General features: G+C 55.7%; 1 protein-coding gene across 1 annotated transcript in view; it reads right to left on the bottom strand.

The window, feature by feature from the left end:
• Positions 1–3,141: 3,141 nt before the first annotated feature.
• The window catches only part of CUL9 (cullin 9), a 40,999-nt gene continuing 19,420 nt past the window's right edge, over positions 3,142–24,720 (bottom strand). Inside the window, 17 exon segments of the mRNA XM_044290193.1 lie at positions 3,142–4,182; positions 6,307–6,503; positions 6,751–6,865; positions 7,003–7,148; positions 7,225–7,405; positions 11,411–11,627; positions 11,727–11,884; positions 12,033–12,322; positions 14,455–14,640; positions 14,719–14,852; positions 14,930–15,105; positions 15,166–15,273; positions 19,458–19,563; positions 19,638–19,809; positions 21,390–21,480; positions 22,856–23,083; positions 23,149–23,254. Coding sequence (XP_044146128.1) covers positions 3,868–4,182; positions 6,307–6,503; positions 6,751–6,865; positions 7,003–7,148; positions 7,225–7,405; positions 11,411–11,627; positions 11,727–11,884; positions 12,033–12,322; positions 14,455–14,640; positions 14,719–14,852; positions 14,930–15,105; positions 15,166–15,273; positions 19,458–19,563; positions 19,638–19,809; positions 21,390–21,480; positions 22,856–23,083; positions 23,149–23,254 — 2,926 coding nt within the window. The 3' untranslated portion in view covers positions 3,142–3,867.

The following is a 24,720-nucleotide window of genomic DNA, read 5'->3' as shown; positions in this document are numbered from 1 at the left end:
AAGTGCAGCTAATACTCCAGCTGGGTGTCATCGAGGAGTCAAAAAGTGAGTGGGCCAGTCCGATAGTCTTAATACCCAAGCCGGACGGGACATTGCGGTTCTGTAACGACTTCCGCAAACTGAATGAGGTGTCCGAGTTTGACGCGTATCCCATGCCCCGAGTGGATGAGCTTATTGAGAAGTTGGGCCAAGCACAGTATTTTTCTGTGTTGGACCTCACCAAAGGGTACTGGCAGGTACCCTTGACGGAGGCTGCCAAAGAAAAAACTGCCTTCATCACGCCAGAGGGACTGTATCAGTACAAGGTATTACCCTTTGGTCTACAAGGCGCTCCCGCCACGTACTCCGTCCACATCGTCCATACACTTCAGCGTACCTGGATGAGATCGTTGTCCACAGCACCGGCTGGGAAAGTCACCTACCTAAAGTGCAGGCTGTCTCCCACCCCCCCTAGTTAATATTTTTAAATTAAAAACAGGAAAGAAATTGGTGTCCAAGATATATGGCAGGTTGTTAAATCAAAAAACTAAAAAAATTGCAGTCAACTGCCTAAGGCATAAATGGCAGGATGCTTTGGAGCCTCAACGGGAGGAATTTTGGGAGGGGGTGATGAGGGCCAAAAATGGGGTCTCAAATAACTTCTCCCATAGAATTATGCAATTTAATATAATATACCGCCTATAGTAATAAGCTAATGCAAGATTATAAAACCAAGGAGTTTAGTTGTAAAAAATGTGGGCATATATTATGGACATGTATGAAGATTAGAGAATTCTGGTGGAAGGTGCACGAAATAATCTACGAACAACATGGATTTAGAGTCCCCTGGGAATTAGAAATCTGCATATTGGGGAAACTAGATGGGACAGGCCCCCTTAAATAGCAGGAGGCAGCGACCAAGCTTCTATTTCAAGCGAGGAGATGTATTGTAGCCATTGGAGGGACGGCGTGGCCCCTCAGGTCAGGGGGTGGGAGAACCAGGTAAAAACTCTGCTTGCGAGAGAGAAATCCCATTTAGTATCTGGAAAAAAAAAAGCTAGATTCGGTGAACTCTGGCAGAAATGGTTAAAGTGATCGGAGATCGGAGGAGAGAGATTTGTTTATACAAGCAGCGGGTGGGAATACTACAGATAAGGTGTTTAATATATGGAAAATAGAGGAATGTATGAGAAGCACTGGAAAATGGGGAACTAAGGCCTCTTTCACACTTGCGTTGTCCGGATCCGGCGTGTACTCCACTTGCCGGAATTACACGCCGGATCCGGAAAAACGCAAGTGTACTGAAAGCATTTGAAGACGTCTTCAAAATGCGTTCAGTGTTACTATGGCAGCGAGGACGCTATTAAAGTCCTGGTAGCCATAGTAGTAGTGGGGAGCGGGGAGCGGTATACTTACCGTCCGTGCGGCTCCCGGGGCGCTCCAGAATGACGTCACTCTGGAGCGCCCGGGGAGCCGCACGGACGGTAAGTATACCGCTCCCCCGCTCCCCACTACACTTTACCATGGCTGCCAGGACTTTAGCGTCCCGGCAGCCATGGTAACCATTCAGAAAAAGCTAAACGTCGGATCCGGCAATGCGCCGAAACGACGTTTAGCTTAAGGCCGGATCCGGATCAATGCCTTTCAATGAGCAGTAATTCCGGATCCGGCCTTGCGCCAAGTCTTCAGGATTTTTGGCCAGAGCAAAAAGCGCAGCATGCTGCGGTATTTTCTCCGGCCAAAAAACGTTCCGTTCCGGAACTGAAGACATCCTGATGCAACTGATCAGGATTCTTCCGGCATAGAGCCCCGACGACGGAACTCTATGCCGGAAGCAAAGAATGCAGGTGTGAAAGAGCCCTAATATGTAAATGATAATTTATATGAAAAATAATAAAGAATAGTTATAAAAAAAATATTTTAAAAAATAAATAAAAAAAAGTGCAGGCTGTAGTGGACTCCCTTAGGAAGGCTGGCTTAACCGCTAACCCCAAAAAAGTGCGCGATAGGGTTAGAAGAGACCAAGTACCTGGGGTATGTCATTGGGGGCAGAATTATTAAACCTCAGGTGAACAAAATTGAGGCAATAAGGAATTGTCCCCGACCGGTCACTACTCGGCAAGTAAAGTCGTTCCTGGGAATGGTGGGATAATATGAGGTTTGTCCCCCACTTTGCTACAGTCGCCGCACCATTGACAGACCTTTAGAAGGGACGGAAGTCCGTGATAGTCCGTTGGAATGAGCAGGCGGAAGAGGCTTTCTCCGCTTTGAAGTCGGCCCTGTGTGGGTCCCCGATTTTGGTGACGCCCGACTTCAAAGGGGAGTTTATAGTGCAGACCGATGCCTCCGAGGTAGGTCTCGGTGCTGTACTGTCTCAGGAAGTCAACGGGAGGAGCACCCCGTTGTCTTCCTCAGCCGGAAGCTCACTCCAGCCGAGACCCGGTACAGTATAGTGGAGAGAGAGTGCCTGGCCATCAAGTGGGCTCTCGAGTCTCTCTGCTATTATCTTTTGGGGAGAAAGTTCCGTCTGGTGACCGACCACTCCCCTGTCAAGTGGATGGGCCAGGCCAAAGAGAGGAATGCTTGGGTCAGCAGGTGGTTCTTATCTTTGCAAAACTAAGTTTTCCGTGGAACACAGGGCAGGAAGGTTACAGGGAAACGCGGATGCCCTGTCCCGAGTACACTGTCTGGCAAGTGTTCACCCCCTCAGGGTTGAACAAAGGGGGGGGTATGTAGGAAGGCACAAGGGTCCGTCATTGACGGAAGATATGTGTCACCGAGGTTCCTGGCCTCGGTGAGGTAAGAACCGGGTTTTCCCTGAAGTGTCAGTTTTTCAGTTGCAGTCTGAACCGATCCGGACCGGTTCTTATTGGAAGCAGCCAAAGAGCAGGGTGGGTGGCTGTTCCTCACGGTTCCAGGCCAGGTTTTGGCTGGGAATAAAAACCCAGCACGTTCAGCTGGTGTGGATTATCCTCCATGACAGAGAAGCTGCGGAGTCTGTGTCTTGAGACACTGAGGCATCTATTTGTGAGAGCCGCATGCTGGGGAAGCAGGCCTCTAAAGCCTGCTGGTGGACTGCGGGTGCGAATCTGCTGACCAGGTGAAGGCTTTTAGCACTGTGGACTTTGTGTGGTGTGAACAGGCACCAAAACTGAACACCTGTTACTTTTGGCTTGTTTTTTTCCTGTGTGAATAAACACTGAACTTAGCTTTACAGCCTTGTTTTTGCCTCTGTACTGCGTCCGCTTACCCTGCCTACCAGAGCGAATCCCCACAATACTGACCCATATGTTGTGTCTGAATCGGCAATGTTGCAGAAGGCACAGAGGATGCATGACCCGTACCAGAGTCACTAGTCACCGTTCACACTGCATTTTTGCGACATTCCAGCTGCAGATCCTGCAGTGCCGTGACTGATCTCCTCTGTTATGTAGATCAGGGCGCTCATCCTGTCCGCGCCTCGTCCTGTTGGGTACAGTTTTAAGGGCCTGCTCCTTTAGTAAAGCTGAGAATCCGGTTACAGTAATGAGCGAGTGAAGATCTCCAGATAAGATGGCCTCGTACTGCGTGTGGTGGAGGCTCTAGATCTGACCCTAACTTCAGTTCCTCGGATCAGAGCAGTCATCAACTTCTTCCTCTACATAATGCACTCGACTCATCTGGGCTTAACTGCTTCAACCATAACCTTAAAGCCACCACCATCTGCAACCAGAACCAGCATCAAATGAAAGGGGGAAACCAAAAGAGCATGGACTAAAGTTAGAGGTCATCCTTCCATGTACCCATTCACCGATCAGGAACAGAAGTCAGCTGGGCGGGAAGGGTCCAGAACATGCAAAGGAACGGGACGCAGCCTGGAACGAGCTGAAGCCTCTGATCTCCGTCCCCTTAGGCCATAGACTTGAATGTGCTGAATGTTGGACGCTGCTCTGGGACCGGCCCGATGTTGCTGCTGATTCTTCGCACTCTGCAGAATTCTGATACTTGGGGTGGGATTGGGGTAATGGTTTCTGAATTTGAAGGCAAAGGGCAAAGTATCACCGGGGATGGAGCCTCCACCTTATAGCACAGAAGTAATGGATTGCTTGGTTTCCTATGAATAACACCACGATCCAGCTGGCGCATTATACAAGAGAGCACATCGGGGACGCCACAGCGAGTGGGCAGCACAGAGGACATCTCTCTCTGGAACACATCAATAACCTGAAATACAGACAAGCGTGTGGTGACCTTCAGTCTGTAGCCCTCGTCTCTTGGGGGGCTTCTCGGTGTGTAGCCCTTGTCTCTTGGGGGGGGGGCCTCGTCTTTTAGGAGGCCCTCTGGTGTAGCCCTCATCTCTAGGGGCCCTCGTCTCTTTGGGGGCCCTCGGTGTATGGCCCTCAACTCCTGAGCTCTCGGTGTGTGGCCCTCGTCTCTTGGGGGGCCCTCGGTGTGTGGCCCTCGTCTCTTGGGGGGGCCCTCTGTGTGTGGCCCTCATCTCTTGGGGGGGCCCTCTGTGTGTGGCCCTCGTCTCTTGGGGGGGCCCTCTGTGTGTGGCCCTCGTCTCTTGGGGGGCTCTCTGTGCCCTCATCTTGGGGGGCTCTCTGTGTGTGGCCCTCATCTCTTGGGGGGGCTCTCTGTGTGTGGCCCTCATCTCTTGGGGGGGCTCTCTGTGTGTGGCCCTCATCTCTTGGGGGGGCTCTCTGTGTGTGGCCCTCATCTCTTGGGGGGGCTCTCTGTGTGTGGCCCTCATCTCTTGGGGGGGCTCTCTGTGTGTGGCCCTCATCTCTTGGGGGGGCTCTCTGTGTGTGGCCCTCATCTCTTGGGGGGGCTCTCTGTGTGTGGCCCTCATCTCTTGGGGGGGCTCTCTGTGTGTGGCCCTCATCTCTTGGGGGGGCTCTCTGTGTGTGGCCCTCATCTCTTGGGGGGGCTCTCTGTGTGTGGCCCTCATCTCTTGGGGGGGCTCTCTGTGTGTGGCCCTCATCTCTTGGGGGGGCTCTCTGTGTGTGGCCCTCATCTCTTGGGGGGGCTCTCTGTGTGTGGCCCTCATCTCTTGGGGGGGCTCTCTGTGTGTGGCCCTCATCTCTTGGGGGGGCTCTCTGTGTGTGGCCCTCATCTCTTGGGGGGGCTCTCTGTGTGTGGCCCTCATCTCTTGGGGGGCTCTCTGTGTGTGGCCCTCATCTCTTGGGGGGGCTCTCTGTGTGTGGCCCTCATCTCTTGGGGGGGCTCTCTGTGTGTGGCCCTCATCTCTTGGGGGGGCTCTCTGTGTGTGGCCCTCATCTCTTGGGGGGCTCTCTGTGTGTGGCCCTCATCTCTTGGGGGGGCTCTCTGTGTGTGGCCCTCATCTCTTGGGGGGGCTCTCTGTGTGTGGCCCTCATCTCTTGGGGGGGCTCTCTGTGTGTGGCCCTCATCTCTTGGGGGGGCTCTCTGTGTGTGGCCCTCATCTCTTGGGGGGGCTCTCTGTGTGTGGCCCTCATCTCTTGGGGGGGCTCTCTGTGTGTGGCCCTCATCTCTTGGGGGGGCTCTCTGTGTGTGGCCCTCATCTCTTGGGGGGGCTCTCTGTGTGTGGCCCTCATCTCTTGGGGGGGCTCTCTGTGTGTGGCCCTCATCTCTTGGGGGGGCTCTCTGTGTGTGGCCCTCATCTCTTGGGGGGGCTCTCTGTGTGTGGCCCTCATCTCTTGGGGGGGCTCTCTGTGTGTGGCCCTCATCTCTTGGGGGGGCTCTCTGTGTGTGGCCCTCATCTCTTGGGGGGGCTCTCTGTGTGTGGCCCTCATCTCTTGGGGGGGCTCTCTGTGTGTGGCCCTCATCTCTTGGGGGGGCTCTCTGTGTGTGGCCCTCATCTCTTGGGGGGGCTCTCTGTGTGTGGCCCTCATCTCTTGGGGGGGCTCTTCTGTGTGTGGCCCTCATCTCTTGGGGGGGCTCTCTGTGTGTGGCCCTCATCTCTTGGGGGGGCTCTCTGTGTGTGGCCCTCATCTCTTGGGGGGGCTCTCTGTGTGTGGCCCTCATCTCTTGGGGGGGCTCTCTGTGTGTGGCCCTCATCTCTTGGGGGGGCTCTCTGTGTGTGGCCCTCATCTCTTGGGGGGGCTCTCTGTGTGTGGCCCTCATCTCTTGGGGGGGCTCTCTGTGTGTGGCCCTCATCTCTTGGGGGGGCTCTCTGTGTGTGGCCCTCATCTCTTGGGGGGCTCTCTGTGTGTGGCCCTCATCTCTTGGGCCCCCCCCCCCCCCCCCCCCGAGTCTCAGGCCCTCGTTTCTGTGATGGCTCTCGTCGCGGCAGTGGCCCCTGCTTTCTCATGCAGTCAGCAGTCCCAGACTACCTGCACTGTCTGCGATGTCCTACACTTCACCTACCCTGTAGATCAGACGGTCCATATGGATCTCACGCTCTTCCTTCATGACCTGCTCCAACACACGTAACAGGGAAGCTCTTCTCTCTTGTAGAATGCAGATCATTTCCTCTGAAATCCTGTTGTCATTCCATCTGGTGGAGAAATCAAGAGCCATCGGAGAGCCCAAGTCATGCAGGGCCTCATTCACGTAGAGACGTCCTGAAACCGGGACCAGATAACATTGTAAGGGGCGTCACCACACGGGACTCCTCACCCACCATAATCTACAGGTTAGAAGTAGATTAGTTCAGACCCGTCCAGCACAGAGACAAGCCCTAAGTGACAGCCGTTCTGTAGGACACGGTCGTGCTAATTACTAACATGTTATCGGTCACTGAATGCAAACCAATGCTAATGTCTGAGACAATAGTAATCCATTCACCGCCATCACTAATCTGATTCTCACCTGCGTTCTTATGATGGGAGAGGATTCCAGTATCGCAGGTGAGGAAATCTACTGCAGTCTTGAGGAGAGATCCAGATGTCCCTGTCTGCTGCTCTAGGTCCTCCATGGAGAGGTCCTAACCACAGATGAGACAACACAGGACATACCAGCATGTCAGACAACACCCTCACTTCATATACAAATTTCATACAGACCAGGGATCCAGGTGACTAGGAGGATCCGATGATATGGACATATGATTTCACATCTCACCTTGTGCTGGTTGAAGAGCAGTAGGATGAACATCTGGAGGGTGGAGACTCGGAGCGTCAGGTCTCCATATTGTACCTCAGCGCTCCCCAACCAAGTCCACTGCAGCCGGCGAGACTGAGTGAGGTCCGAGCCCAGAGCGACCTGACCTGAGGAGAGCACACAAGACGTTCAGCGCACACACTGATGACACGTCTGTGCTGGAGACATATCAGGGGCCCTTACTCTTTGTATAGAAGTCGCTGAAGTGCTGCAGAGGGATGCTGAGGGCCTCTGGGAGGTACTCGGATGGATCGTCCAGGTAGCAGACAGGAGATACAGACCAGCATCGAGGAGAAAGCACCGAGATCTGAACCTCAGCATCCTCCACACCCTCGTCCTGGAGCACAGAGATCTCCTCCATCACCTGGAGACACAGAGGATACAGTGAGGAGGAAGAAGCCTCCATAATACATGAAGCCTCTGATCATAGAGCACAGCTCTGGAGGAGAGGACACCACACTGCAGCACTGAGCTCTCCTCCATCACCTGGAGACACAGAGGATACAGTGAGGAGGAAGAAGCCTCCATAATACATGAAGCCTCTGATCATAGAGCACAGCTCTGGAGGAGAGGACACCACACTGCAGCACTGACCTCTCCTCCATCACCTGGAGACACAGAGGATACAGTGAGGAGGAAGAAGCCTTCATAATACATGAAGCCTCTGATCAGAGCACAGCTCTGGAGGAGAGGACACCACACTGCAGCACTGAGCTCTCCTCTATCACCTGGAGACACAGAGGATACAGTGAGGAGGAAGAAGCCTCCATAAGACATGAAGCCTCTGATCAGAGCACAGCTCTGGAGGAGAGGACACCAAACTGCAGCACTGAGATCTCCTCCATCACCTGGAGACACAGAGGATACAGTGAGGAGGAAGAAGCCTCCATAATACATGAAGCCTCTGATCAGAGCACAGCTCTGGAGGAGAGGACACCACACTGCAGCACAGAGCTCTCCTCCATCACCTGGAGACACAGAGGATACAGTGAGGAGGAAGAAGCCACCATAATACATGAAGCCTCTGATCATAGAGCACAGCTCTGGAGGAGAGGACACCACACTGCAGCACCGAGATCTCCTCCATCACCTGGAGACACAGAGCATACAGTGAGGAGGAAGAAGCCTCCATAATACATGAAGCCTCTGATCACAGATCACAGCTCTGGAGGAGAGGACACCACACTGCAGCACTGAGATCTCCTCCATCACCTGGAGACACAGAGGATACAGTGAGGAGGAAGACGCCACCATTAGACATGAAGCCTCTGATCAGAGCACAGCTCTGGAGGAGAGGACACCACACTGCAGCACTGACCTCTCCTCCATCACCTGGAGACACAGAGGATACAGTGAGGAGGAAGAAGCCACCATAAGACATGAAGCCTCTGATCAGAGCACAGCTCTGGAGGAGAGGACACCAAACTGCAGCACTGAGATCTCCTCCATCACCTGGAGACACAGAGGATACAGTGAGGAGGAAGAAGCCACCATAAGACATGAAGCCTCTGATCAGAGCACAGCTCTGGAGGAGAGGACACCACACTGCAGCACTGAGATCTCCTCCATCACCTGGAGACACAGAGGATACAGTGAGGAGGAAGAAGCCTCCATAATACATGAAGCCTCTGATCAGAGCACAGCTCTGGAGGAGAGGACACCACACTGCAGCACAGAGCTCTCCTCCATCACCTGGAGACACAGAGGATACAGTGAGGAGGAAGAAGCCACCATAATACATGAAGCCTCTGATCATAGAGCACAGCTCTGGAGGAGAGGACACCACACTGCAGCACCGAGATCTCCTCCATCACCTGGAGACACAGAGCATACAGTGAGGAGGAAGAAGCCTCCATAATACATGAAGCCTCTGATCACAGATCACAGCTCTGGAGGAGAAGACACCACACTGCAGCACTGAGATCTCCTCCATCACCTGGAGACACAGAGGATACAGTGAGGAGGAAGACGCCACCATTAGACATGAAGCCTCTGATCAGAGCACAGCTCTGGAGGAGAGGACACCACACTGCAGCACTGACCTCTCCTCCATCACCTGGAGACACAGAGGATACAGTGAGTAGGAAGACGCCACCATAATACATGAAGCCTCTGATCACAGCTCTGGAGGAGAGGACACCAAACTGCATCACAGAGCTCACCATCTTCTTCGCCTTCTCCTGCTCTTCACCACAGCCTCCACCACCTCTACTCCCTGACCATCTCTTCCTCACCATGTGCAGTACCCCAGAAGATTACTGCAAAGGGTTCATTACTGACAAAAAGGTTAATTTATTGTTGTGCTCTGTGGTTGAAGCGCTCACTTCTGCACTGTGTGATCCTAGCAGCAATGTATGGGCAACAGATAGTTTATACTGGCAGACTAGTTAGATTACCAGGGTGATGGACTTAGTCTGTCCCCAGGTTAGAGAGCTTAGTCGGAGCAGAGCTACAGAAAAGATGTGTGTCACAGTTCCTGGAGACCAGGCCCAAGTCCAGAGAACCTCTGTCTCCGAGATTACAGCTGCTACAACTCTGCTACCAGAGAACCCCTGAAGGAAAGAGACCAGACTTTATAGAAGGTGCAAGATGACGTCAGTAAGGAATCGCCCGTTTACGGCATAAGAGACTCTGCTGCTGTAGAAGGATTATTGAATCCAGGGCCCACCAAACCCTGAGACTGACTAGTCATCTGTGTCTACGATCTGCACACCTCCGCCCAATAAATGCAGAAAGGGTTAATAAGAACATAATTGCATGCCTGTGGTTATTAGGAGAGACTATTAAGTATCTTTAGAGAGGGCGAGTCAGGGAGTACTACTACCTCCATCATTGTTGCTGCATTTTCATCGCTAATGGGAGAAAGACTACACTGTGATATACTTTGCAACGTACCTTTTGCTGCTATATGTACTACTACTCCCAACATCGGTTCAACAAAGAAAGATTTTCTTCATTACCACCAATGGGCCTGGTTATGGTCTCCACCATCCATCTGCCGGCCCCTGCACCCTGACAACTGCTCACCCTCAGGGGCACCCCAACTATCACCAGGCAGAAGCCCCAATACCAGGGTGTGCCCTGAGGGAAGAAAGGGTGCGCACTCCAGTCACTGCATTGTCCTAGGAAGCACTAAAGCGGGGACAGCCACCAGAAACTGCGAGTACTACTACCCCTTTTAGGATCACAACCATAATTTCTACCCTCCTCACTGCGGCTCGCTGCACATGCTTCACCATCTCCTCCTCGCAAGTCTTCCCATTTCTCAAAATCTCCTCCTCACCATGTCCTCCTCCTATTCGCCAAGCACACCACCATCTCCTCCTCACCATCTTCTCCCTCTTCTCGCCACATCCTCCCCATCTCCTCGTCACCTCCTCATTGTCATCTTCCTTTCTCTTCTCCTCACCATCTCCCCCTCATTTCTACCCTTCTCCTCACCATCTCCTCCTCACCACTTTATCCTCCCCATGTCTTCCCCATCTTCCTCATCCCCTTCCTGTCACCATCTTTTCCTCCCCATGTCCTCCTCATCATCTCCTCCCCCCCAGGGCATCCTCATCACATTCTGCCTTCTGCTCATGTCCTTCTTCTCACTACCTCCGCCCCCCACTTCTCCTCCTCATTATGGCCTCCTCCTCCCCATGTCCTCATCATCATCTCCTACCTTCCACATCCTCCTCATCACCTCCCCCCTCCTTCCCTTCACCATCTCATTGTCCTCCTCCTTACTACCTCCTACCCCCTATATTCTCCTCCTCATCACCTTCTACTCTTCCCCCTTATCCTCACTATCTCCAACTCATTGTTCTCCTTCTCCTTGCTATCTCCTCCTCCCCATGTCCTCAACGTCACCTCCTACCATCCATATCCTTCTGATCACCTCCTATCCCCATGTTCTCCTCATCACCTCCTCCTCACCATCTCCATCTAATTGTCCTCCTCCTAACTCCTACCCCCCATGTTCTCCTCATCACCTCCTTCTCCTCCCCATGTCCTCCTCCTCCTCACTATCCCCCTCCTCCTCACTATCCCCTACCCCCATGTTCTCCTCCTCCTCCTCACCATCTCTATCTCATTGTTCTACTCACTACCTCCTCCTCACCATGTCCTCATCATCGCCTCCTCCCCCTCCTACTCACCATCACCATCTCATTGTCCTCCTCCTCCTTCTCACCATCTCATTGTCCTCCTTCTCCCCATGTCCTCATCATTACCTCCTCCCTCTTCTTCTCACGATCTCCATCTCATTGTCCTCCTTCTCCCCATGTCCTCATCATCACCTACTCCATCTTCTCCTCCTCATCATCTTCTCTTCATTGTCCTCCTCCCCATGTCCTAATCATCACCTACTCCCTCTTCTCCTCACCATCTCCTCCTCATTGTCCTCCTCCTCAGATAAGACCGCTCTATCACGCTCCTGCAGCCGGTACAGATGCTCCTCTCTTTGCAGATCTTTCGCCTCCTCCAGGTTCTTCAGCATTTGTTGGGGGAACCGGTTTGGGAAACAAATGCCAATGTGATCGACTACTGAGTTCTCCAACCAGCAAGGTCCAAGGGACAGGAGCCGGTCCGCCAGATAATGCCTGCAACACAAAGCAGAATGGGAACCCAGGGCCTGAACACAGCAGCACAGAGCATCACAGGAAACAGCAGCATTGTGGGAAACAAAATAATTTTCTGACCTGTAAAAATGCTCAAAAGAATTGGCCAATTCCAGATCAGACAAGAAAAGGACAAAGTCCAGGAATTGCTGGAGCTGCTCCAGGGACCGGAGATCCGAGGAGTCCGCACGAATCGCAGTTATCAGCCGATCTATATAGCGAGCGAACTGCTCCGTCACCTGCAACACACAACACAGATACAACATCCCCAGACAGGAAGACGGGGCCACGCCGCCGACACTAGAGGGGCCACGCCACAGACACTGCTGGAGCCGCCCCAGGGACCGGAGATCCGAGGAGGGGCTTCCACACCGGGGACAGACTCACGTGCAGCGCGGTCAGGAATGACAGCTGTAACAGTCCCTCACAGAAGCCCTGGCGCAGAGACAGTAAGAACCGCGTCTGTCGTCCAAACATCTCATCCATGGCGCATCTGAGGGCCCGGTACATGGCGCAGAAGCGGGAGACCAGATCCACATCATTCCAGGACATCTCCAGGAAGCGCTGCACCTGGTTCCGGACCACTCCCTGCCAGCACCGAGCGATCCCTGCCATACTGCTCCATTCAGAACCAAAGGGTTTCACGGGGGAAGTGGGGGGGTCCCGGCTCTTCCCATCTAAGGAGAGAAGCAAGTGTCACAACAGAGACCCCGCCCCATAACGACAGCCTGCCCCACCTCAGAGACCCTGCCCCCACCCCAGAGACCCCACCCCATACAGACAGCCCACCCCACCTCAGAGACCCTGCCCCCACCTCAGAGACCCCGCCCCATAACGACAGCCCGCCCCACCTCAGAGACCCTGCCCCCACCCCAGACAGCCCGCCCCACCTCAGAGACCCTGCCTCCACCCCAGAGACCCCACCCCAGATAGTCCGCCTCACCTCAGAGACCCTGCCTCCACCCCAGATAGTCCACCCCACCTCAAAGACCCTGCCTCCACCCCAGACAGCCCGCCCCACCTCAGAGACCCCGCCCCCACCCCAGACAGCCCGCCCCACCTCAAAGACCCTGCCTCCACCCCAGAGACCCCACCCCAGATAGTCCACCCCACCTCAAAGACCCTGCCTCCACCCCAGACAGACCGCCCCCCAACCTCAGAGACCCTGCCTCCACCCCAGAGACCCCACCCCAGATAGTCCGCCTCACCTCAGAGACCCTGCCTCCACCCCAGACAGCCTGCCCCACCTTAGATAGTCCACCCCACCTCAAAGACACTGCCTCCACCCCAGACAGCCCGCCCCACCTCAGAGACCCTGCCCCCACCCCAGACAGCCCGCCTCACCTCAAAGACCCTGCCTCCACCCCAGAGACCCCACCCCAGATAGTCCACCCCACCTCAAAGACCCTGCCTCCACCCCAGACAGCCCGCCCCACCTCAGAGACCCTGCCTCCACCCCAGAGACCCCACCCCAGATAGTCCGCCTCACCTCAGAGACCCTGCCTCCACCCCAGACAGCCTGCCCCACCTTAGATAGTCCACCCCACCTCAAAGACCCTGCCTCCACCCCAGACAGCCCGCCCCACCTCAGAGACCCTGCCCCCACCCCAGACAGCCCGCCTCACCTCAAAGACCCTGCCTCCACCCCAGAGACCCCACCCCAGATAGTCCACCCCACCTCAAAGACCCTGCCTCCACCCCAGACAGCCCGCCCCACCTCAGAGACCCTGCCCCCACCCTAGACAGCCCGCCCCACCTCAGAGACCCTGCCTCCACCCCAGACAGCCCGCCCCACCTCAGAAACCCTGCCTCCACCCCAGAGACCCCACCCCAGATAGTCCGCCTCACCTCAGAGACCCTGCCTCCACCCCAGACAGCCTGCCCCACCTTAGATAGTCCACCCCACCTCAAAGACCCCGCCTCCACCCCAGACAGCCCGCCACACCTCAGAGACCCTGCCCCCACCCCAGACAGCCCGCCCTACCTCAAAGACCCTGCCTCCACCCCAGACAGCCCGCCCCACCTCAGAGACCCTGCCCCCACCCCAGACAGCCCGCCCCACCTCAGAGACCCTGCCTCCACCCCAGACAGCCCGCCCCACCTCAGAGACCCCGCCCCATACAGACAGCCTGCCCCACCTCAGACAGCCCGCCCCACCTCAAAGACCCTGCCTCCACCCCAGACAGCCCGCCCCACCTCAGAGACCCCGCCCCATACAGACAGCCTGCCCCACCTCAGAGACCCCGCCCCCACCCCAGATAGTCCGCCCCACCTTAGAGACCCCAACCCAGAGACCCCACCCCATACAGACAGCCCGCCCCACCTCAGAGACCCTGCCCCCACCCCAGACAGCCCGCCCCACCTCAGAGACCCTGCCCCATATAGACAGCCAGCCCCACCTCAGAGACCCTGCCCCCACCCCATACAGACAGCCCACCTCAGAGACCCTGCCCCCACCCCATACAGACAGCCCACCTCAGAGACCCCACCCCATACAGACAGCCCACCCCACCTCAGAGACCCTGGCCCCACCCCATACAGTCCGCCCCACCTCAGAGACCCTGCCCCCACCCCAGACAGACCGCTCCACCTCAGAGACCCCACCCCAGAGACCCGACCCCATACAGACAGCCCGCCCCACCTTAGAGACCCTGCCCCCACCCCAGACAGTCCGCCCCACCTCAGAGACCCCGCCCCATATAGACAGCCAGCCCCACCTCAGAGACCCTGCCCCCAGCCCATACAGACAGCCCACCCCTGAGACCCCGCCCCCACCCCATACAGAGACCCACCTCGCAGGGATACTCACTGGTCTTACTGGGAGCCTTCAGTGCGGCGGTGTCCTGGGGATTGGTGTCCACATGCACCAGGAGGTGGGTCAGCCTGCGGACCCGGGAGTTGAAGACTGAAGTTGGGGTTTTGGGTCGTCGAGCCCCCTGAATGTTCTCCAGGTAGCGGGTGAGAAGCCAGCTGAAGGGGCTCACTCCGCCGGGGTCTGAAAGAAAGCAGGATGAGGGGTGAGGGTCCCGACCAGCGGGGGCGCAGCTCCCGGGGGGCCCGGAGGGTCCTGTACCTGAGGTGGTGATGCTCCTCACCAGGGGGGATATCAGCGCCTCCCAACAGGTGCGGCCCAGGGCCAGAGCAGCCTCATCGTCCGCCAGGAACCGATCCGCAAACTCCTGCTCGTGTGACAAGGCGCGGTTCAACCTGCAACAAGACGGCCAATCAGAGAGTGGGGAGGAGGAGCGGGCCCCCAGAGGTGAGCGGGCCCCCCTCACCGCTACCTGCTGAACAGCTGCAGTAGGCGCTCCTTCTTCTGGCGGATCTCCTGCCCCCAGCTGTGCGCCCGGCTGGTGTAGAAGAGGAAGGTCCTCCGGCACAGCTGCTCCTTAAACACCGGCCACAACGTGGGCTTCGGCCCCAGGACCTCCAGACCGCGCACCCGCGTGTCAATACCGCCCTGCGGGGACACAACGCTGCATGACCGCGGCCGGCTGACAGGGCAGCGCGCTCACCTGACACCAGCGCATTACCTGCTGACCCGTTTAATCTTCACCTGAACCACCGGCCAGAAACGCGTGGCGTTCTCCAGGAGCACGACGCGGGAGGCGGAGCTAGAGATGTTCACCTGAGGACACAGGAAACGGCGGGTGACCCCCAAAATAACGCAATATGGACTCTGCCGACAGTACCCCCACATTATATAACCCCCCGCAGTGTACATTATATAACCCCCCCGCAGTGTACATTATATAACCCCCCCGCAGTGTACATTATATAACCCTGTCCCCCCCGAAGTGTACATTATATAACCCTGTCCCCCCCGAAGTGTACATTATATAACCCTGTCCCCCCCGAAGTGTACATTATATAACCCCCCCGCAGTGTACATTATATAACCCCCCCGCAGTGTACATTATATAACCCTGTCCCCCCCCCCCCCGCAGTGTACATTATATAACCCTGTCCCCCCCCACACTGTACATTATATGACCCTGTCCCCCCCCGCAGTGTACATTATATAACCCTGTCCCCCCCGAAGTGTACATTATATAACCCTGTCCCCCCCGCAGTGTACATTATATAACCCTGTCCCCCATCCCCCGCAGTGTACATTATATACCCTGTCCCCCCCCCGCAGTGTACATTATATAACCCTGTCCCCCCCCGCAGTGTACATTATATAACCCTGTCCCCCCCCGCAGTGTACATTATATAACCCTGTCCCCCCCCGCAGTGTACATTATATAACCCTGTCCCCCCTCCCCCCCCGCAGTGTACATTGTATAACCCTGTCCCCCCTCCCCCCCGCAGTGTACATTGTATAACCCTGTCCCCCCCCCCCGCACTGTACATTATATAACCCTGTCCCCCCCCCCGCAGTGTACATTATATAACCCTGTCTCCCCCCCGCAGTGTACATTATATAACCCTGTCTCCCCCCCCCGCAGTGTACATTATATAACCCTGCCCCCCCCCGCAGTGTACATTATATAACCCTGTCTCCCCCCCCGCAGTGTACATTATATAACCCTGTCTCCCCCCCCCCGCAGTGTACATTATATAACCCTGTCCCCCTCGCAGTGTACATTATATAACCCTGTCTCCCCCCCCCGCAGTGTACATTATATAACCCTGTCTCCCCCCCCGCAGTGTACATTATATAACCCTGTCTCCCCCCCCCGCAGTGTACATTATATAACCCTGTCTCCCCCCCCGCAGTGTACATTATATAACCCTGTCTCCCCCCCCCCAGTGTACATTATATAACCCTGTCTCCCCCCCCCCAGTGTACATTATATAACCCTGTCTCCCCCCCCCAGTGTACATTATATAACCCTGTCTCCCCCCCCCCCGCAGTGTACATTATATAACCCTGTCTCCCCCCCCGCAGTGTACATTATATAACCCTGTCTCCCCCCCCCCGCAGTGTACATTATATAACCCTGTCTCCCCCCCCCCGCAGTGTACATTATATAACCCTGTCTCCCCTCCCCCCAGTGTACATTATATAACCCTGTCTCCCCTCCCCCCCGCAGTGTACATTATATAACCCTGTCTCCCCCCCCCGCAGTGTACATTATATAACCCTGTCTCCCCCCCCCGCAGTGTACATTATATAAACCCTGTCTCCCCTCCCCCCCGCAGTGTACATTGTATAACCCTGTCCCCCCTCCCCCCGCAGTGTACATTGTATAACCCTGTCCCCCCCGCACTGTACATTATATAACCCTGTCCCCCTCGCAGTGTACATTATATAACCCTGTCTCCCCCCCCCGCAAGTGTACATTATATAAACCCTGTCTCCCCCCCCGCAGTGTACATTATATAACCCTGTCTCCCCCCCCCGCAGTGTACATTATATAACCCTGTCCCCCTCGCAGTGTACATTATATAACCCTGTCTCCCCCCCCGCAGTGTACATTATATAACCCTGTCTCCCCCCCCGCAGTGTACATTATATACCCTGTCTCCCCCCCCCCCGCAGTGTACATTATATAACCCTGTCTCCCCCCCCGCAGTGTACATTATATAACCCTGTCTCCCCCCCCCCAGTGTACATTATATAACCCTGTCTCCCCCCCCCCAGTGTACATTATATAACCCTGTCTCCCCCCCCCCCCGCAGTGTACATTATATAACCCTGTCTCCCCCCCCGCAGTGTACATTATATAACCCTGTCTCCCCCCCCCCCGCAGTGTACATTATATAACCCTGTCTCCCCCCCCCCGCAGTGTACATTATATAACCCTGTCTCCCCTCCCCCCAGTGTACATTATATAACCCTGTCTCCCCTCCCCCCCGCAGTGTACATTATATAACCCTGTCTCCCCCCCCCGCAGTGTACATTATATAACCCTGTCTCCCCCCCCGCAGTGTACATTATATAACCCTGTCTCCCCCCCCCGCAGTGTACATTATATACCCTGTCCTCCCCTCCCCCCCGCAGTGTACATTGTATAACCCTGTCCCCCCTCCCCCCCGCAGTGTACATTGTATAACCCTGTCCCCCCCGCACTGTACATTATATAACCCTGTCTCCCCCCCCCGCAGTGTACATTATATAACCCTGTCTCCCCCCCCGCAGTGTACATTATATAACCCTGTCCCCCTCGCAGTGTACATTATATAACCCTGTCTCCCCCCCCCCGCAGTGTACATTATATAACCCTGTCTCCCCCCCCGCAGTGTACATTATATAACCCTGTCTCCCCCCCCCCAGTGTACATTATATAACCCTGTCTCCCCCCCCCCAGTGTACATTATATAACCCTGTCTCCCCCCCCCAGTGTACATTATATAACCCTGTCTCCCCCCCCCCCCGCAGTGTACATTATATAACCCTGTCTCCCCCCCGCAGTGTACATTATATAACCCTGTCTCCCCCCCCCCGCAGTGTACATTATATAACCCTGTCTCCCCCCCCCCGCAGTGTACATTATATAACCCTGTCTCCCCCCCCCGCAGTGTACATTATATAACCCTGTCTCCCCCCCCGCAGTGTACATTATATAACCCTGTCTCCCCCCCCCCGCAGTGTACATTATATAACCCTGTCTCCCCCCGCACTGTACATTATATAACCCTGTCCCCCCCCGCAGTGTACATTATATAACCCTGTCCCCCCGCGCAGTGTACATATAACCCTGTCCCCCCCCCGCACTGTACATATAACCCTGTCCCCCCCCCGCACTGTACATATAACCCTGTCCCCCCCCCCCGCACTGTACATATAACCCTGTCCCCCCCCGCAGTGTACATTATATAACCCTGTCCCCCCCGCAGTGTACATTATATAACCCTGTCTCCCCCCCCGCAGTGTACATTATATAACCCTGTCCCCCCCCCGCAGTGTACATTATATAACCCTGCCCCCCCGCAGTGTACATTATATAACCCTGTCTCCCCCCCCCGCACTGTACATTATATAACCCTGTCCCCCCCGCACTGTACATTATATAAACCTGTCCCCCCCCCGCACTGTACATTATATAACCCTGTCCCCCCCCCCGCAGTGTACATTATATAACCCTGTCTCCCCCCCCCCGCACTGTACATTATATAACCCTGTCCCCCGTCCCGCACTGTACATTATATAACCCTGTCCCCCCCCGCAGTGTACATTATATAACCCTGTCCCCCCGCGCAGTGTACATATAACCCTGTCCCCCCCCCGCACTGTACATATAACCCTGTCCCCCCCCCGCACTGTACATATAACCCTGTCCCCCCCCCGCACTGTACATATAACCCTGTCCCCCCCCGCAGTGTACATTATATAACCCTGTCCCCCCCGCAGTGTACATTATATAACCCTGTCCCCCCCGCAATGTACATTATATAACCCTGTCCCCCCCCGCAGTGTACATTATATAACCCTGTCCCCCCCCCCCCCCCCCGCAGTGTACATTATATAACCCTGTCCCCCCCCCGCAGTGTACATTATATAACCCTGTCCCCCCCCCCGCAGTGTACATTATATAACCCTGTCCCCCCCCCCGCAGTGTACATTATATAACCCTGTCCCCCCCCCGCAGTGTACATTATATAACCCTGTCCCCCCCCCCCGCAGTGTACATTATATAACCCTGTCTCCCCCGCAGTGTACATTATATAACCCCCCCGCACTGTACATTATATAACCCTGTCTCCCCCGCAGTGTACATTATATAACCCTGTCTCCCCCCCCGCAGTGTACATTATATAACCCTGTCCCCCCCCCCGCACTGTACATTATATAACCCTGTCCCCCCCGCAGTGTACATTATATAACCCTGTCCCCCGTCCCGCACTGTACATTATATAACTGACCGCGTTTAGCTCGGTGCTGACACTGGACGCGCTCTCTCCGCCCATTACGAGCACTCGGGCCGGCATGTAACTGGAGTCCTCACTGGCCACCATCAGCACCAGCTGCCTGCAGGGGGCACAAACTTATTATATCCCATATCTGCCGGGCTCCGCCTCCTCGCCATGCGCTAGATTTCTCACCGGATCACCACGCCCAGGTGCATGAAGATGTTGATATAATGGGATCCGGTGCTGCCGCTCGATTCCCAGTACGTCTTGGCGTTCCCGTCAGTCAGTTTGTTGGCGCGATGCGGGTTGGAGGAAACTTCCATCTTCTCCCAGCATTTGTCTTCTTTCACTTCCACGCTGGAGCCTGCGGAGACATGAGGATCGCCCCCATTAGAAGCGGGAGGGTCCACACCCCTCCAGAGCCCCCCGAGGACAAGGACCACCATATACTGAGGAGAGGTCTCAGTGTTCGGCCCTGTTCATGTCTGTCTATGGGGACGGTGAAGGGGGGGACGCAGAGGATGGGCCCATCTGCTACCCGTACTGTGCAGTAGAGGGATGGGCCCAGCCAACGAACTCTCCACAGAGGGGGTGGGCCTAGCCAACGAGCGCTCCACAGAGGGGGTGGGCGCCGCCAACGAGCGCTCCACAGAGGGGGTGGGCCCAGCCAACGAACGCTCCACAGAGGGGGTGGTCCTAGCCAACGAGCGCTCCACAGAGGGGGTGGGCCCCTCCAACGAGCGCTCCACAGAGGGGGTGGGCCGAGCCAACGAGCGCTCCACAGAGGGGGTGGGCCCAGCCAACGAGCGCTCCACAAAGGGGGTGGGCCCAGACAACGAGCGCTCCACATAGGGGGTGGGCCCAGACAACGAGCGCTCCACATAGGGGGTGGGCCCAGACAACGAGCGCTCCACAGAGGGGGTGGGTCCAGCCAACGAGCGCTCCACAGAGGGGGTGGGTCCAGCCAACGAGCGCTCCACAGAGGGGGTGGGTCCAGCCAACGAGCGCTCCACAGAGGGGGTGGGTCCAGCCAACGAGCGCTCCACAGAGGGGGTGGGTCCAGCCAACAAGCGCTCCACAGAGGGGTGGGCCCAGCCAACAAGCGCTCCACAGAGGGGTGGGCCCAGCCAACAAGCGCTCCACAGAGGGGTGGGCCCAGCCAACAAGCGCTCCACAGAGGGGTGGGCCCAGCCAACAAGCGCTCCACAGAGGGGTGGGCCCAGCCAACAAGCGCTCCACAGAGGGGTGGGCCCAGCCAACAAGCGCTCCACAGAGGGGTGGGCCCAGCCAACAAGCGCTCCACAGAGGGGTGGGCCCAGCCAACAAGCGCTCCACAGAGGGAGTGGGCCCAGCCAACGAGCGCTCCACAGAGGGGTGGGCCCAGCCAACGAGCGCTCCACAGAGGGGTGGGCCCAGCCAACGAGCGCTCCACAGAGGGGTGGGCCCAGCCAACGAGCGCTCCACAGAGGGGTGGGCCCAGCCAACAAGCGCTCCACAGAGGGGTGGGCCCAGCCAACAAGCGCTCCACAGAGGGGTGGGCCCAGCCAACAAGCGCTCCACAGAGGGGTGGGCCCAGCCAACAAGCGCTCCACAGAGGGGTGGGCCCAGCCAAAGAGCACTCCACAGAGGGGTAGGTCCCTCCAAAGAGCACTACAAAGAGATGTGGGTCCCTTCAAAGAGCACTCCACAGAGGGGTGGGTCCCAGCCAACAAGCGCTCCACAGAGGAGTAGGTCCCTTCAAAGAGCGCTCCACAGAGGGGTGGGTCCCGCCAAAGAGCGCTCCACAGAGGGGTGGGTCCCGCCAAAGAGCACTCCACAGAGGGGTGGGTCCCGCCAAAGAGCGCTCCACAGAGGGGTGGGTCCCGCCAAAGAGCGCTCCACAGAGGGGTGGGTCCCGCCAAAGAGCGCTCCACAGAGAGGGAAGGGACACGCCCCCACACTCACCCTGACAGAGGTTTCTCAAGAAGACGTCAAAGAAGGGGATGCTGATCTGCTGCTGGCAGCGTCGATGCTCCTCAATCTGCCCCAGAACCATCTGACAGAGAAGACAAACATTTCAGCATTATAACAGGCAGACACCAGCACTCCAGTCACCTCCAGAGCTGCATCAGCTCCTCTACTCCAGTCACATCTGAAGACTCTCCGGACGCCAATATTACGGGTAGGATTCATTCCACGAGTGGCCTGTGGGAATTTGTCTGTCCAGTGGCCGCGGTCAGACCCGGGAGGACATCACATTTCGGAAGCGCTCGGGCTGCTGGCGGGGAGCTCTCTGTATTTGTCCCCTGAACCGTGGATGATTACGTCCGCTCAGGAGACTTCTCGGGGGGGATTCTGTGGTGGGGGGGGGGGGCGGATTCTGAGGGCGTGGCCTCTCTTGTGATCTGTTGTCTCCCTCACATTCGGTTTTGTGGTGAAACCAACCTCGCCACTGGGTTTTGGAGGGGGCTGTTTGAAGGCCTCTTGCCTCAGGATTATGGCCCATAGTAACTTTTAAACCCCTGAACCTATTCCAGTGAATTTTGGATAGGTTTGTCCCCCAAGTTATACTGTTTAAATTGATGTAAGTTATATGTATGGACAATGTAACCTCACAAAGTTATAACAACTTATAATAAGTGTAACTTGTCAGCTTGGGAGGAATATGCTGGGTGTGGTTCTATTGTCCCATTGTGTGTTTAAATGGTGATGTCTGTCCTGTTGTCCCCACATGTGTATTGGCGATCTCCCTTTGTCCTGAGAGATAATTGGATTGCCCTCGGTTGTCTCTGGGACAGAGAGGAGGAAACCATGATGCATTGTGGGGATGTGTTGTATCTGTTCTGTGTCGCAGTCTCCCTTCTGGTCCTCTAGGGGGCGGGAACGATTGGTTGCTGTACTTGCATTGTGTGTGTTATAAGATATTGGTTGGTTGGATTTCAAAACCCTGTGGGCAGTACTATGTATGTTTCTTATGAATAAAAGAGGCTGTACTTGAAGTACAGTCAGACCTCTGCTTGACCCTCAACACGGAGCCTTGTCTCATTATTGGGGGGATTCCCTGTATGCTGTTAGAGACTGATTGCCAGGAGTGTAAGCTGATTGTATGCTTTTCCTGTTCGTCTGCTGACAGCTATTTGTGAGGTTCCAGTTTGGAGTGCTATTTTGTATCCAGTTCGGGAGGTTGGTGTTCTGCAGTAGCTGTGCCTGTCTCTCAGAAAGGGGCATATCGCCTAAACTGATCTTAACCCCTTGTCTGCTGAAACGGTCCGTTACAGGTTTCTTTTGGTTTAGCGCGGCCCGTTCTGGCGAGTGCAGGGGAATATGCAGGAGTGCGGCGGGATAAGCAGGGACCCCCACACTATACAAGCAGTGAGTGCAGCTCTGGATGTGACTGGAGTACAGGACTGGGAGGGAGTGGGGGCACTTACCTGGATGCACCCTGCCAGGATGCTGGTGGCCATCTTCTGGTAGAGGCTGGTGTACTTCTCGCAGTCACTCAGGAGGTCTCGCAGTTCAGCCGCCTGCAGGACGGTGGCGCTCTGCTTCTCCAACACTTTACTCAGCATCTCCTTTGCTCCGAGCCGGCACATGACCACGGCGCAGTCTTTATTAATGGACGCCAGGCGGTGCAGGAAGCTGACAACCTCCTGGACGACCTGCAGACAGAGGACGGTGACTGGAGAGTCAGAAGTCACCCCACATCCCGACCCCCTCCACTCACCTCATGGTCGCTGGTGGTGCTGACGAGGGAGGTCAGGCAGGGCTCAATGCTGCGATGCCAGGGGAGGGCGTCCTCCTGGTAGTAGGACAGGCATTTATTCAGGATCCTGAAGAAGAGCCAGAGGCGTCACTACAGAGAGCCGGCAACACCACAACCCTCATCATCCACCCTGCACAAGCGTCACTGCTCGTCTATCATTCTCCACTCACATCCAGAGCTGCATCCACTAGAACACCGTCTCATTCTCCACTCACATCCAGAGCTGCATCCACTAGAACGCTGTCTCATTCTCCACTCACATCCAGAGCTGCATCCACTAGAACACTGTCTCATTCTCCAGTCACACCCAGAGCTGCATCCACTATAACACCGTCTCATTCTCCAGTCACATCCAGAGCTGCATCCACTAGAACACCGTCTCATTCTCCACTCACATCCAGAGCTGCATCCACTATAACAACGCTGTCTCATTCTCCACTCACATCCAGAGCTGCATCCACTAGAACAACGCTGTCTCATTCTCCACTCACATCCAGAGCTGCATCCACTAGAACGCTGTCTCATTCTCCAGTCACGTCGAGAGCTGCATCCACTAGAACACTGTCTCATTCTCCACTCACATCCAGAGCTGCATCCACTAGAACACTGTCTCATTCTCCAGTCACATCCAGAGCTGCATCCACTAGAACACCGTCTCATTCTCCACTCACATCCAGAGCTGCATCCACTAGAACACTGTCTCATTCTCCAGTCACATCCAGAGCTGCATCCACTAGAACACTGTCTCATTCTCCAGTCACACCCAGAGCTGCATCCACTAGAACAATGCTGTCTCATTCTCCACTCACATCCAGAGCTGCATCCACTAGAACGCCGTCTCATTCTCCACTCACATCCAGAGCTGCATCCACTAGAACGCCGTCTCATTCTCCACTCACATCCAGAGCTGCATCCACTATAACACCGTCTCATTCTCCACTCACATCCAGAGCTGCATCCACTATAACAATGCTGTCTCATTCTCCACTCACATCCAGAGCTGCATCCACTAGAACGCTGTCTCATTCTCCAGTCACGTCGAGAGCTGCATCCACTAGAACACTGTCTCATTCTCCACTCACATCTAGAGCTGCATCCACTAGAACACTGTCTCATTCTCCAGTCACATCCAGAGCTGCATCCACTAGAACACCGTCTCATTCTCCACTCACATCCAGAGCTGCATCCACTAGAACACTGTCTCATTCTCCAGTCACATCCAGAGCTGCATCCACTAGAACACTGTCTCATTCTCCAGTCACACCCAGAGCTGCATCCACTAGAACAATGCTGTCTCATTCTCCACTCACATCCAGAGCTGCATCCACTAGAACGCCGTCTCATTCTCCACTCACATCCAGAGCTGCATCCACTATAACACCGTCTCATTCTCCACTCACATCCAGAGCTGCATCCACTATAACAATGCTGTCTCATTCTCCACTCACATCCAGAGCTGCATCCACTAGAACGCTGTCTCATTCTCCAGTCACGTCGAGAGCTGCATCCACTAGAACACTGTCTCATTCTCCA

This window comes from Bufo gargarizans, chromosome 4 (genome assembly GCF_014858855.1).
Source record: "Bufo gargarizans isolate SCDJY-AF-19 chromosome 4, ASM1485885v1, whole genome shotgun sequence".
In the NCBI taxonomy this organism is placed as follows: Eukaryota; Metazoa; Chordata; class Amphibia; order Anura; family Bufonidae; genus Bufo; species Bufo gargarizans.
Note: the sequence above shows the minus strand (reverse complement) of the source record. Positions and strands in the feature narration are given on the sequence as shown.